At 45.5% G+C, this 15,708-nt stretch overlaps 1 protein-coding gene across 3 annotated transcripts in view; it reads right to left on the reverse strand.

Annotated features, from left to right (window-relative positions):
- PRELID2 (PRELI domain containing 2) overlaps nt 1–15,708 on the reverse strand; it is a 139,395-nt gene that overhangs the window by 73,718 nt on the left and 49,969 nt on the right. For all 3 annotated transcript variants that reach the window (XM_075344598.1, XM_075344597.1, XM_075344596.1), the window contains exons 2-3: nt 13,337–13,394; nt 1,591–1,664 (exon numbers count right to left, since the gene is read on the reverse strand). In XM_075344598.1, coding sequence (XP_075200713.1) covers nt 1,591–1,664; nt 13,337–13,394 — 132 coding nt within the window. The remainder of the gene's footprint in view (nt 1–1,590; nt 1,665–13,336; nt 13,395–15,708) is intronic.

A 15,708-nucleotide genomic window follows, 5' to 3' on the forward strand; every position in this document is an offset into this window, starting at 1 on the left:
GTCCCCCACAGCAGTGCCATCCACAGGTCCCCCACAGCAGTGCCATCCACAGGTCCCCCACAGCAGTGCCATCCACAGGTCCCCCACAGCAGTGCCATCCACAGGTCCCCCACAGCAGTGCCATCCACAGGTCCCCCACAGCAGTGCCATCCACAGGTCCCCCACAGCAGTGCCATCCACAGGTCCCCCACAGCAGTGCCATCCACAGGTCCCCCACAGCAGTGCCATCCACAGGTCCCCCACAGCAGTGCCATCCACAGGTCCCCCACAGCAGTGCCATCCACAGGTCCCCCACAGCAGTGCCATCCACAGGTCCCCCACAGCAGTGCCATCCACAGGTCCCCCACAGCAGTGCCATCCACAGGTCCCCCACAGCAGTGCCATCCACAGGTCCCCCACAGCAGTGCCATCCACAGGTCCCCCACAGCAGTGCCATCCACAGGTCCCCCACAGCAGTGCCATCCACAGGTCCCCCACAGCAGTGCGTTATCCACAGGTCCCCCACAGCAGTGCGTTATCCACAGGTCCCCCACAGCAGTGCGTTATCCACAGGTCCCCCACAGCAGTGCATCATCCACAGGTCCCCCACAGCAGTGCATCATCCACAGGTCCCCCACAGCAGTGCATCATCCACAGGTCCCCCACAGCAGTGCATCATCCACAGGTCCCCCACAGCAGTGCATCATCCACAGGTCCCCCCATAACAGACCCTCCTGTTGAGTCTAAATTGTTAAAATAATGTTTTTTTTTATTTTATTAAAATGTTTTAGCACGCTATTTGGCTTAATTTTTTTTTTGAATTTTCCTCCTCTAAAACCTAGGTGCGTCTTATAATCAGGTGCGTCTTATAAAGCGAAAAATACGGTATATCAGTGCCTTATTTTGCAAGTCAGCAATACTGCCATGTGCACGAAGCTTAAAACTAGCCATACACAAAGAAGATCGTCTGGAAATTGGATGTGTAGAATCAATACAATACATTGGACCTGTTCAGCTGAATCATTGATCATTGGGGGGGGGTGTGGGGACGGGGGGGGGGGGGGAGGCTTCTACAATTTGAGAAAAACTCCAACCTAGCTGACCTTTTGATATACAAAAAAGTCTGTGCCATCCCAAATAATTTGTGGAGTAATTCGGCTAATGGTAGCCAGAAATAGAAAAAAAAAAAAAAAAACAATTTTATGATAATGAGTGGGCAGCTGTTAGCGTTCATTATGGGCCAAGAGCTACAGGAATCTCACAGTTTACCTTTTCAGATGGTTAAAGTGGATGTCATCAGAAAATTATCAGCTTTTTGTGTTATAAGTGCCACCTTTGGGAAAAAAAAAAACAAAAAAAAAAAAAAACCCAAAAACATTGCCAAAATAAAATAAGGGATGTCATGAGGACAGATCAGATAAAGGTCAGACGTGAAAAAGTGGTCACCTTAGCGTCTCTAGCTCCCCTCCCCAGCTGTATACTGCGTTTGTCTAAATGGTAATGCAAATTAAAAAAAAAAAACTTCGAGAGGCACTTTTTTTTCCTTTTTGGAGAGCAGTTGATCATGAATGAACAGTGCATATTTAAAAATAAAACAAATATATGCATTACCTTTCTCAGAAAGGATGGAATGATATTATTGCAGGTAGCAATCCGTCTTCTATACACAATCCCTGTTGCTGGGTCTGTATTTAAGAAACATACAAAAAGGAGTTATTTAATAGTCTTCTTTAGCTACAATGAATGGGGCATATGTCCTCTCAAATGTAACATTTATGGAAACAAATATGGGGGATTTATGAGCAGATTTGTGCTTAAAAGATTATTCCCATCTTCATAGAAGGGCATTGTCAGACCGTGCCTTTAAAAAGAAGCACTTTGCAATTTACTGTTTGTTCACATTTTTAGTATAACTTGAGATATTAACACTTGTTTACTGCTGCGGTCTAGAAAGTGTGGTCGCACTGGTGCAGTGCTTAAAAGGGAAGGTGTCGTCCCAAAAAAATGTCAATAACTAAAAACAAATCTAAAGTATTAATGTTTTGTTTAAATATTAGTTTTTAATTGAGCAAAATATAAAAAAAAAAAATAAAAATTAAAAAGTTTGTTTTCCCACTCTCAAACACTAGGGGGAGCAGCTGCTGAAATCCTACTGTAGAACTACTGTATAACTAGCTCACATTACAACTGCAGTAAAGGTGGGTGGAATCTGCTCTCCTGTGTGTGATGTCACCTCCTCCTCCTGTTCTGGGTGTTTCCAACAGGATAAAAGGAAAATAAAGTTTAGGATCACAGTGCGGAGAAATTTTGATGGTGACCGCAAAATGATCCTAATGTCTAAAGCGTCACCAAGGACAGCTGCATAGAGCTCCCCACATAGCGCTCTGCACGCCCCATACCTGCAATGCTCTGCCACACGCACAGCCCCCCCTCCCATATGCTCTGCACGCATATCCCCCCCCCCCCCCCCCAAATGCTCTGTTGCACGCATGCCTGTGTATAACGCTCGTCAGTATACCAGGCTCCACAGAGCTGAGGAGCGGAGGCCAGAGGTGAGCACACGAGAGTTGGGGGGAGCGGCAGCGGCACAGCACTGCTACTCACATATCTCGGGAGGCGACAGGGGGAAGTGCAGCATACAGCATATGCTGTGAACTCCACAAAGATGGCGGTGATCTCCTCCCTCTGGTGTGATCTGGACAGCCTAGGGGGCTTGTCCAGGTCACAGCAGGAAGTAGACAAAATGCAGGAGATGGGGTCGGAGAGCGACAACTGTCTATGCACAGGGGATGCCGTATTTAAGGTGAGTAAGTAGTTGTCATTACACACAGCAAATCCAAGATGGCAGCCTCCAGTGTTTCAGTAAAACTAGAATTAAATAAAAACAATGAATTTAATTTTGTGTATAAAAAAAAAAATAAAAATAAATAGATTTCATAATCACTATTATGAATGTAAAAATAAAAAAAAATGCGACACCTTCCCTTTAAAGCAGCACTCGAGTTGGATTTTGATTGCACCACTGGAGTGGTGCTTTAAATCTAGAGGCCCTGTCACACACACAGATAAATGTGCGGCAGATCTGTGGTTGCAGTGAAATTGTGGACAATCAGTGCCAGGTTTGTGGCTGTGAACAAATGGAACAATATGTCCATGATTTCACTGCAACCACAGATCTGCCAAAGATTTATCTCTGTGTGTGACGGGGTCTTAAGTCCCCCGACTCCTGTCTCTTACTCCTCTGCTGCAGTCTTCTGTGATTGATGCCACTCTGGTCAGTCTCTGGGAATGTGTGACCTGCTGCAGTTCCAGTATTTCATGGAGCACGCTGAAGGTCACAACTCTAAGCACTTCTATGAGAACCTTGTTCTGGCTCTCAGAGTTGCATTGGGAGCTTATGATAGAACTTCTGAAGAGTCAGAAGTACCGGGCACAAAATTGAGCCGCGGCACCCGAGCCACACTGTAAAAAGATGAAAATGCCGAAGGAGAAGTATAAGACTAATGGCAAGGTCCTTCAATTTAAAGCAATACTCCACCACCTGTTTTGATGTAATGTCAGCACCACAACCAAGGAACAGAAACCGGGCCAGTGGTAGAGTGCTGGCTTTGGACCTGGTGAGAGGAAGTAATACTTTTTTTTTATATGACTACTGAAACACATAGAAGAAAAAGTTTTCTGAAAGGAGACAACTCCTTTAATCCAGAAACTTGAAGCCAAAAATTTGCATCTGCTGTACGTACATACGAATGATTATTACTGGATAAACTAAATCTTAAAAGAAAGCATTTTTGACCAACTAGTTTTACAATCGTAGGGTCTTATTATACAAACAGTCATGGCCAAAAGTGTTGGCACCCTTGAAATTGCTCCAGAAAATGAAGTATTTCTCGCATAAAATTTTTGAAACGACATGTGTTATACACATTTATTCCCTTTGTGTGTATTCAAAACACACAAAAAAAAAAAAAAAAAAAAAAAAAAAAAAAAAAATATATATATATAAAATAATATTGGACATAAAATTTCACACAAAACCCCAAAAAATGGGTAGGACAAAATTGTTGACACCTTTCCAAAATTGTGGGTAAACTGCTTTGTTTTAAGCATGTGATGCTCGTTCACACTCACTAAGCATAGAGAACACCACACTAAGCATGGAAACGGAGAGAGGAGAAGAGGAGAAGAGAACTGTGAGCACTTGAGAACCAAACTATATCAACAAACTCAAGGTTAGAGGTGAGCGAACACGTAGGAGTTCAGTTTGGCGAGTGCAGCTGAAGCGACCTTCCACAGATTCGGACTTGACCCCCAAAGAAAGTCACTGACAGTTTGGGGTTTTTTTTTGGTGCACAATACATTCGATCATGGTAATTTTTACCCCCAGTGTGAACTGTTCAAACACAACAAGAGGCTCACACTGGGCTAAGCACTGAGTACCTGAGCACAGCGATGCGAGTGGTCCGTATACATAAAGCACCCAAACGCGGAACCCGAACTTTTTTTTTGGGGTTTGTCAATCCAGTGTTTGAATCGAAAACCGAACATCGGCTTCGCTCATCCTTACAAATCCACTTCCTGATATCTTGATGTTCCTTTGTCCTTGATGTGCAAGAGAATCAATAAGTTTACAACCCACTGCACTGTAGCTAATCTACCTGGACATTGATAGCATACAAAAATTGATGAAAGTTTGCAATAAAGGATAGTCCGGATGGTGGATAAGCAGCCCCAATTAAGTTAACAAGAAATTCAAGCTGTCCTGCAGGGTCATTGTGCATCAGTGTCAGCGAAAACTATCCATCAACATTTGAATAAAATACAACACTAGGGCAAGAGACCAACAAGGACCCCACTGCTGACAGACATAAAAAAAGCTAGATGACAGTGTCAAAATACATATGAGCAAGCTAAAATCCTTCTGTGAAATACGTAATTACTTACCGGTAATGTGTTTTTTCTAAACCCATGACAGCACCACGAGAGAGAGAGGATCCGCCCTTCAAGGACAGGAAACCTCCAGAATAAAAAGGGGCAGCACATCTCCCCGCATCAGTTGGTTACAGAGCATGAAAGGACCTCAGGAAGAAACAATGTTATAACATAGCCAGCATCAACATGAACTACATTTAGCTAAAATACTGCCAATTTATTCACTTGCAGGGAGGGAATATAAGGACGCTGTCATGGGTTTAGAAAAAAAAACACATTACCGGTAAGTAATTACGTATTTTTCCAGCACCCATGACAGCACCACGAGAGAATTACAGAGAACAAGGAATATTCTAAGGGGGGGGAACTACAGATTACAGAACCGATCTCCCCAGGTGAAGCCAGTAAGGATAAGGCCAACCTATAGTGCTTATAGCAAGTGGAAAGTGAAGACCATGTGGCCCTGTGGCTTACAAGCTGCTCAATGGTGACATACGATCTTGCAGCCCAGGTGATGTCATTGCCCTTGTGTAGTGAGCATCAGACCTGCAGGCACATACCTACCACGAGCCCAGTAGGCGAAGAATTGGCTTCTCTGATCCACCCACCAAGTGGATTTAGAAGTTTAGAGCTCTTAGCTATTACCCTGAAAGAAAACAAACCGGACCAACCTCTTCTGCATACAAATATTCCATAAGGTAACTGCTAACGGCCAGGCAATGCCCCCTGCACGTCCTGATCTCTTGGGCTAACAAAAAAGGATGGAATACCCATCCCATTTGAATTATGAAAATCATGCTTTACTATCAGGAGGCAAGGAGGGGCAGGATTCAGGATACCGTATCCTTGAAAGCTGAGTAATGGTGGAACTAAGACAGGGCCTAGATGTTACTAACCCGACTTGCTGATGTGAAGGGGTCCGGAAGTTGGTTTCAGGGATGGATTATTTAAGCGACATGGACTGTAAGGAAGCAAGGGGGCTTCGTCAGGGCCGATAGGACGAGATTAAGATCCTATGGAAGCAAAGATAGATTGCTCATATGGCTAGACCACATCCTAATGAATCGGGAATCCAGTGGTCTCCTGTCAGGACATAATTGAACCAGGTTGCAAGAGCCGATATTAGAACTCTGTGTACGTACTGACCTACACAGTGTGAACCCCTTCTGGAAGCACTCCAAGAGTACCATAACTGGCGTCGGTACAACTGGGTTCGCCCATGAGAGATAAGAATTTTGTCCAAGTTTTTTTTTTTTATTTTGTCGTTTTGTAACTGGCTTACTACTCTGTAGAAGAGTAGGGACTAGAACAAGAGAGAACTCTCTGATTGGTAAGGTGACCTGTCAAAAAACCATGCCGTAAGATGCAATATGCCTGACAGGGGGTGAAGATCTGGACCCTGAGTGAGAAGCCCTGGTAGTTTCAATGGGACCCCTGACCTGGAGAACGACTATGTATCAGGCAATAGACTCATGGTGTGCCAGGCCAAAAAAAAGGGGCTATCAGGATCATTACTGTCCTGTCCCCCCTGGAGTTTTTCTTCAAAATGGGTGAAAAGGCCATGAGTGGAAGTATATCAAGCTGAAGCTCCATTTGAACAGCAGGGCGTCCACCGCAGGAGGTTGATCCCTTGGAGTTAGCGAATAGAACCAGTGAACCATTTTGCAGGACACAAGAGGCCCATTATCGGAACACACGAAACGGAAAGCTAATTGAAACCATACAGAACCGGAGAGGGATGATATAAACACTCCGCTAAATATAATTCTGCCTGCCATATCCATGAGCACTCTTGACCAATATGCCTCCAGTGGATGAGGCATAGTATCCTCGCCTGATTTAAGAGGATTTTAACCGGATGACCAGTCAGGTAGGGCAGGGACCGGCCCACTGCTCATTCTACAGCCAGCAAAGTTCTGATAAGTTTGAGGAAAAACATGGGATTCACTTCCAGACCACACTCCTCGGACGGGGTGACCGCGAAGGTGAGCTCCCCTTGTGCAGACTTGCGTTGGTAGTAAGCACCTTAGGTTCTCAGGGCAACCGAAGCATGTTTCTTTAGCACATTGGTTAACCAGCAATGCAGGGGTTCGACTGTGCTGGAGTGTAATGCATTTGTTCAATGATCTCCAACAATCGCTAGATACCACAAGATGTCCCACTAAAGGCTACTATGGTTCACGCCTGGTCCCATCAAACTGCCGCAATGGTGGATGTAAGGGAAACCTACAGGGACATAGCTCTTGCGAGAGACAACCCTGGGGCCTCTGGTGCCTGACCTATGAGTAGCAGAAGATTCTCCAGCAAGGAGTCCGGAAGATGAAACACCTGAGCTTCTGATCTAAGTGAGCCCTAGAAAAGTTCGGACCTTGCTTGGACGCAATCCTGATTTCTCCCAGTTTACGAGCCTCTCTTGTGTTGGCAGGGAAGAACCCCTTCCCGCATAAGGCGGCACGATGACGGGCAGGCCTGCCGTCAAACAAGAAGTTGGCGAGGTAAGGGATGACAAGCACTTCCTTTCCCTGTAACTTCTGGAAGGGTTGCCTACTGGAAACGAACATTTTTTTTTTTCATAAACAGGCTACGCTGAGGAAGTCTGAACTATGTGGAGCTGGACATGATAATATGCATCCTTTCACTAGTGTTATATGAACACCTGGAATAAACATTGCACACTGGACCTCCTTGACTCCATACTGAACTCATTATGATGAGAGAACTGTTTGCCAGTCTGGTGGAGGCCGCAGATGCGTCCAAGGAGTGCTGCTGCCCCTTGATAGAAGAGGAGAGGGAACATGATTTGTCTAGGGGCTCCTCGTGTAGCTGATCCCTCGCACTACCAGGGACCTTGCCGTGTAAGTAGCTACAATAGCCGGGTGCAAAGCCACAGCTGAAACTTCCCATCCTGAGGAAGCGTAGGTAATTGCATCCAAGAATGATTCAAGGCCCTACAGTTCTCATGATTTGCAGAACCGGGGATTGTCCGACAATCCCCTCAGCTGGTACTTGTCCAGTCTCAAACTGTATAAAAGCTGTGATCTGACGAGGGCAGGTACATTCAGCTCAGAGTGGCCAATGACTTTTTGATACATTGGTAGCAGCGACAGCCAGCTTAAGGGGCCCTGTTGCAGAAGGGACAGGCTGTTTCCTCAAAGGGTATTCTGGGTTGGACTCTGCCTATCCGTCTGCTTCCATTATGTAGCAATGAGGGACTATACTTAACAACAACCGGGAGGCATTTCATTTCCCTCTGCTAGGCCACAACATATAAAAACTGAGGGTTTTTTTTTTTGTTTGTTTTTTTTTTTCTGGGTGTCACTTCAGGGATGTCCGTTGTGGGCCTGACCACATTCACTAGTCACCCATTGTGCTCCATAGAAAAGTATGAACAACCTGAGTCACTGTCGGACATGGAGGCGGAAGCTGAAGAATGACATTCACCATCGGGCCTGTCTAATTCCCCATAAGCAGGGAAGGCAGGTCTGGAATTCTTAAGACTATGACATTTGATTGATAAGGAGCTAAGGATCAAAAGATGTTGCAAAACAGTCAAGCCAACATTGGGCTTGTTGCCTATAGCAACCAATTGCAGCGCCGCTAAGGGAGTTCCTGAACTCAACACGAATCCAAGACCACCCCTGATAGGGTATGCATAATACCTTCCTGGCACCGCTTCTGAGACCAGGGAATAGACAGCTCCTGATTACAGGGAGCGAGGTCAGGTTAGTAAAGTGTATCCATTGAGTGTCCCAGATATGAAAGAAAAACAGGCCAGCGTAGCTCTGAATAAAGTGAATTTTCATGAATGTCACTTACCACTCAGATGCCAAGAGGCGGAACCGGGTTAGAAGGAGTTAGCTGATCAATCTCCTCTGCAGGCTCTGGGCATCAGTCCTGCTGGACTTTAGACTCCACTAATTGGACCAGGTGCGGTTCCTTCCAGAGTATCCCACATGAGCCAGCATACCCATCTGCGTCGAGGCTTGCATTTTTGTTGCCCCATCTGTGCTGTGTATTAGTAGCAGAACTGGAGGTGGTGTATTTCAGTGACTCATTTTTACTCTTTTTTTTTTTTTTTTTTTTATGTGACGGATGCTCACATCTAAAGGGTTAATCAGCCATTCAGAGAGACCGACCCGATAAGAGCCATCTGAGTTCAGTAACTGTCAGCAACCTGCCCCCCAGTCAGTGACAGCTGTCAACACAAAGCTGGCACTGTGTTATAGGGATTTTGTTGCTAACTGTGGAGGCAGCCCCACACCAAGGGTCTGCAACACTAGGCCCACAGACCATATGCAACCCTGGAAGCTGCTTCCAGCAGCCCGGGGACTCGTGTATTCCACCGGAGGGGTGAAGCCATCGGTCGCCTCACCTCAGCCGAGTCTCAGCACACACCGCCATTGTCACTTCTGGGAGATGACGTCAGTCGAGCGTCATTCGAGAACCCAGAGAAGATCTTGCGCCTGCGCACACTCACCTGCGGCCATCCCCAAGATTGCGTCCCCTGTTGTCGCTCCTGCCCAATCGCTCGAAGTGGCAGGGCAAAGAATTGGTAGGCCCCGGAAGCACACTGCGGAAACACCAGAGCACTCATCCACTTATCGCCGGACAGGTAAGACGGCATCACTACTCCTGCATCGTTGGAGCGTGGGAGGTACAGTCAGTCACAGGCATAGCTCCCGTGGGCTGCTGTGGTGCGTCTCCAGACCTGCTGGTAGGCGTTGCTACTCCTGGGTGAGGGCAAAGAAGCAGGTTGACGCCGACACACACAGGCACAGCCCCCGTGGGCCTGCTGTGGTGTTCCCTTGAGCACCTCAGCCGGCCGCAGCAGGACCCATGTCGCTGCCTGAACCGACCGGCCAGGGCTGGAATACTTGGAGACTTCGACCCCTAAGGGCCATCTTGAACCGCCGCTCCTGGAGGTTCCCTGTTCAAGGACAGGAAACCAACTGATGCGGGGAGATCTGCCGCCCCTTTTTATTCTGGAGGTTTCCGGTCCTTGAAGGGCGGATCCTCTCTCTCTAGTGGTGATGTCATGGGTGCTGGAAAAAGCGCATGTGTACAGATGAGACCAAGCTTTTATGGTAAAGCACTTAATTCTACTATTTACTGAAAACAGAACGAGGCCTACACAGAAAAAAAAAAATTCTAAACAACCGTACCTATAATCAAATATGGTGGGTTGTTTGCGGTCTCTGGCACTAAGCAATGCATCATGAAATCTAAAGATTATCAAAATGATTTTGGGTTGTAATGTAGTGCCCAGTGTCAGAAAGTTGGGTTTGTGTTCTAGATCGTGGATCTTCCAGCAAGACAATGACCCCAAACATACTTCAAGAAGCACCCAGAAATGTATGGAACGCAAAGCACGGGAGATTTCTGAAGTGGCAGCAATGAGTCCTGCTCTAAATCCCATTAAACACCTGTGGAGAGATCTTAGTGTTGAGCGAGTATGCTTGTCACTACTCGGTACTCTCACGAGTACCACTGTACTCGGGCTACTCGGCGGGTACCGAGTAATTTCGCGATACTCGTGCTGTACTCGTGGTCTTCATCCCTGCATGTTGGCGCTCTTTTGAGAGCCAGCCCTTATGCAGGGATTGGCTGGCAGACCACTGCAATGCCACAGCCCTGTTAGTTGTGGAATTGCAGTGATTGGCCGGCCCGCACAGCTCTGCACACAGCCATCTCATATTCCCTGCTTTCCCCGCCCACAGGCTGCTATGATTGGTTGCAGTGAGACACGCCCCCACGCTGAGTGACAAGTGTCTCACTGCACCCAACCACAGCAGCCGGTGGGCGTGTCTATACTGTGCAGTAAAATAAATAAATAAATAAATAAATAAATGAATAAAAAAAAAAAAAACTGCGTGTGGTCCCCCCAATTTTAATACCAGCCAGATAAAGCCATACAGCTGAAGGCTAGTATTCTCAGGCTGGGGAACCTCATGTTATGAGGAGCCCCCCAGCCTAACAATATCAGTCAGGAGCCGCCCAGAATTGCCGCATACATTAGATGCGACAGTTCTGGGACTGTACCCAGCTCTTCCTGATTTACCCTAGTGCGTTCGCAAATCGGGGTAATAAGGAGTTAATGGCAGCCCATAGCTGCCACTAAATCCTAGATTAATCATGTCAGGCATCTCCCCGAGATACCTTCCATGATTAATCTGTAAATTACAGTTAAAAAAAAAAAAACACACACACCCGAAAAATCCTTTATTAGAAATAAAAAACACTAACAAAGTCCCTCATCACCAATTTATTAACCCCGACAAAGCCCTCCATGTCTGGTGTAATCCACGGACCTCCAGCGTCGCGTCCAGCTCTGCTGCATGCAGGTGACAGGAGCTGCAGAATACACCGCCGCTCCTGTCAGCTTCACACAGCAACTGAGGTGAGTAGCGCGATCAGTTGCTGTCAGTCAGGTAACTCACAGCCACCGCTGGATCCAGCGGTGGCCGCGATTAACCTCAGTGACAGCTCAGCTGATCGCGATACTCACCTCAGTTGCTGCGTGGAGCTGACCGGTGCGGCGGTGAGTAGCGCGATCAGCTGAGCTGTCATTGAGGTTACCCGCGGCCACCGCTGCATCCACCGCTGGATCCAGGTAACCTCAGTGACAGCTCAGCTGATCGCGCGGCTGTCTTCAGTTGCTGTGTGAAGCTGACAGGAGCAGCTGTGTATTCTGCAGCTCCTGTCACCTTCATGCAGCACAGCTGCAGGACTGTGGATTACGCCGGACATGGAGGGTTTGTCGGGGTTAATAAATTGGTGATGAGGGACTTTGTTAGAGTTTTTTATTTCTAATAAAGGATTTTTCGGGTGTGTGTGTGTTTTTTAACTGTAATTTACAGATTAATCATGGAAGGAATCTCGGTGAGACGCCTGACATGATTAATCTAGGATTTAGTGGCAGCTATGGGCTGCCATTAACTCCTTATTACCCCGATTTGCCAATGCACTAGGGTAAATCGGGAAGAGCCGGGTACAGTCCCAGAACTGTCGCATATAATGTATGCGGCAATTCTGGGCGGCTGCTGACTGATATTGTTAGGCTGGGGGGCTCCCCATAACGTGGAGCTCCCCATCCAGAGAATACCAGCCTTCAGCCGTATGGCTTTATCTGGCTGGTATTAAAATTGGGGGGACCGCATGCCGTTTTTTTTTTTAATTATTTAATTATTTATTTCACTGCACAGTATACACACACCCACCGGCTGCTGTGTTTGGGTGCAGTGAGACACCTGTCACTCAGCGTGGGGGCGTGTCTCACTGCAACCAATCATAGGCACCAAAAAGCAGGGAATACGAGATTGATTAATGAGCGGCCAGCTTTTTCAAAAGAGGAAAAGCCGCCGGAGTTTAGTGAACAGCTGTGCAGCGCCGCGACAGTGATCAGTGAACGGTAAGTATGAGAGAGGGGGGAGACTGACCGACAGACTGTGAGAGGGGGACAGACAAGACAGAGAGAGACAGACAGAGCGAGACCGACCGACGGGAGATAGAATGAAAAAAAAAAAAATGACCGACATCGCTAGTAAAAAGCACAAAATGTGCGTTTTGGACATCGGAGTGCCACACAATGTTTTACGTAAAATCTTTCATGTAATAATCTCAAAAAGTAACAAACACCAGCTCTATCTCACTATTGGGTATGTGCCCTTAACATTTCCGCCATGAAAATTCATTTTGGTGTCATTTTGGAAGGTTTTCTGGCGAGTCCGTAAAAATGGCATAAAACTTGGATAAAATTGTTCACAGCTGTGACTTTTGAGTGATAAATGCTTCAAGGGGTCTTCCCCATGCTGTTGCCATGTCATTTGAGCACTCTTCTGAGACTTTTGTGACATTTTTAGGGTTTCTACATGCTGCCGGGGGTCAATTCATAAAAATACTCGGGTCTCCCATAGGATAACATTGGGCTCAGTGCTCGGGCCGAGTACACGAGTATCTTGGGATGCTCGGCCCGAGCCTCGAGCACCCGAGCTTTTTAGTACTCGCTCATCACTAATCTTAATATTTCTGTTTGGGGAAGTCACCCTTCATATATGAGATCTGGAGCAGTTTGCAAGAGAAGAGTGCTCCAAAATTCCAGTTGAGAGGGGTAAGACACTTGTTGATTGTTATAGGAAGTGAGTAATTGCAGTTATTTATTCCAAACGGTGTGGAACCAAATAAGTGAAGGGTGCCAACAATTTTGTCCTGACTTTTTTTTTGGCCAGGAAGGGGGGGATGTAATCATGTCCATGTTGCCCATTTTTTCTCTATTTTTGTGTTGTTCCAATACACACAAAATAAACAAACATGTGTATAACAAAACAGTAATTACAGTAGTTTCCAGGAACAATTTCAAGGGTGCCAACACTTTCCTCCGTAACAGTATACTCTGTTCGCCGGTACTTTTATAGATATAAATGCTTACCTATTTGCTCTTCCACAGTTGTAACTGCAGTTACATTTTTCTCTAAAGGGGTAGGATACTAAAAGAGAAAGAAAGCAATAAATAGTAATACACAGTACAAGTCTGTCTTCATAGTAGTCACTGGCATATGCACTGACCTAGAAAATGTGACGAGAAACTGTAGGGTGCGAGATGTGGGTCACAGAATAAGAGGACAGTATATTTTGGTAATGAAGAGGGCACGAGATAAGAGGAGTTTTTGGAATGGGTGAATTTACATGGTTTGCTATCTAGGTGCTAACAATAAGGAATAATGTTTGGAACACCATTCTAAGTCTGAACTGGGTGCAAAAACCTAAAAAAACATCACTATGGGGAGATAAGGTATGCACACCAGTGACTATGTAAGGGGAATACATGAAATAGCAGAAACTGCTGTGTGAATACTGACTTGAAAAATCCAATAGCTATATGTAAGAGTGAAAATGTGAAAAATGGAACCTGCATTACTGCCATGAACATATGAATCAAGAGAAATTTAGCTACTGAATTGATCAATGCAATAGAGCCCCAACACTACGCCAAAGTATTTCTCTACGTTGGGGTCCCTAGCTTGTGTGTGTCCTCTCATGCAGTTAAAAAAAACTTACCGTGTATGGGAAGCTGAGACCCAGGCGTGCATACCTTATCTCCTCATAGTGATGTTTTTTTAGGTTTTTGCACCCAGTTCGGACTTAGAATGGTGTTCCAAACGTTATTCCTTATTTGTTAGTATTTTTTCGTTTGTGAACCCTCCCCAACCACACCTATTGCCAATCCATATCATACGCATATATAGCCTGGGTCTCAGCTTCCCATACACGGTAAGTTTTTTAACTGCATGAGAGGACACACACAAGCTAGTGACCCCAACGTAGAGAAATACTTTGGCGTAGTGTTGGGGCTTTATTGCATTGATCAATTCAGTAGCTAAATTTCTCTTGATTCATATGTTCATAGCAGATACAAGTAAAATATATCTTTGTACCGTGTTAGCCAGTAGAGATAAAAAAATTGTTTAAAAGAACAGAGAGTCCTCAGTGGTGCCATTAAAAGGTATCAACCACTGAGGACTCTCTGTTCTTTTAATCAATTTTTTTATGTTCATGGCAGTAATGCAGGTTCCATTTTTCACATTTTCACTCTTACATATAGCTATTGGATTTTTCATGTCAGTATTCACACAGCAGTTTCTGCTATTTCATGTATTCCCCTTACATAGTCACTGGTGTGCATACCTTATCTCCCCATAGTGCTATCTAGGTGCTGACATCTCTGATTTGGGATCAGTTACACTAACGTGACAATACAGAAGTTAATAATGTGAATAATGAGGTCTTGCTGAGCTTTGGGCACAACACACGTGTGTAACCGTATGTTTATAGTGTATAGTCATCTCCCCAGATAGAAGCACAATACAGTTCCTGAAAAAGGACAATAAAGATGTCCAGGAGCAGCACTCGCCTGGCTGCTTTCTAATGGCCTGTACACCTGAGGGCATAGTCTGTGATGATTAAATTGAGCTCTTTAGATAGAGAGCCCGACAGCAGCATCCTTGAAAACCTGAACCAAACAGCCCATGGGAACACGAGAAGCCATAAGTATTAGGGATGATCGAATACCTCAAATATTTGGCTTCGCAAATATTTTCCGAATAGGTCGCCACAATTCGCGAATATTCGATGCGCAATGTAAGTCTATGGGAAACCCGAATAAAAACTATTCGGAACTATTCGGGCTTCCCATAGACTTACATTGCTCATCGAATATGCGCATAGCGGCGACCTATTCGTCAGATATTCGCGAAGCCAAATAATTGAAGTATTCAATCATCCCTAATAAGTGTCTGTTCTCATGGTATGTGACATGAGCAGGTAATCCAGCCTCCATGTATAATCCTCAGTGTGATTAACACCCACAGCAACACCGCAGACAATATACAGTTAGGTCCAGAAATATTTGGACAGTGACACAAGTTTTGTTATTTTAGCTGTTTACAAAAACATGTTCAGAAATACAATTATATATATATATATATAATATGGGCTGAAAGTGCACACTCCCAGCTGCAATATGAGAGTTTTCACATCCAAATCGGAGAAAGGGTTTAGGAATCATAGCTCTGTAATGCATAGCCTCCTCTTTTTCAAGGGACCAAAAGTAATTGGACAAGGGACTCTAAGGGCTGCAATTAACTCTGAAGGCGTCTCCCTCGTTAACCTGTAATCAATGAAGTAGTTAAAAGGTCTGCGGTTGATTACAGGTGTGTGGTTTTGCATTTGGAAGCTGTTGCTGTGACCAGACAACATGCGGTCTAAGGAACTCTTAATTGAGGTGAAGCAGAACATCATGAG

This window comes from Anomaloglossus baeobatrachus, chromosome 4 (assembly GCF_048569485.1).
Source record: "Anomaloglossus baeobatrachus isolate aAnoBae1 chromosome 4, aAnoBae1.hap1, whole genome shotgun sequence".
In the NCBI taxonomy this organism is placed as follows: domain Eukaryota; kingdom Metazoa; phylum Chordata; class Amphibia; order Anura; family Aromobatidae; genus Anomaloglossus; species Anomaloglossus baeobatrachus.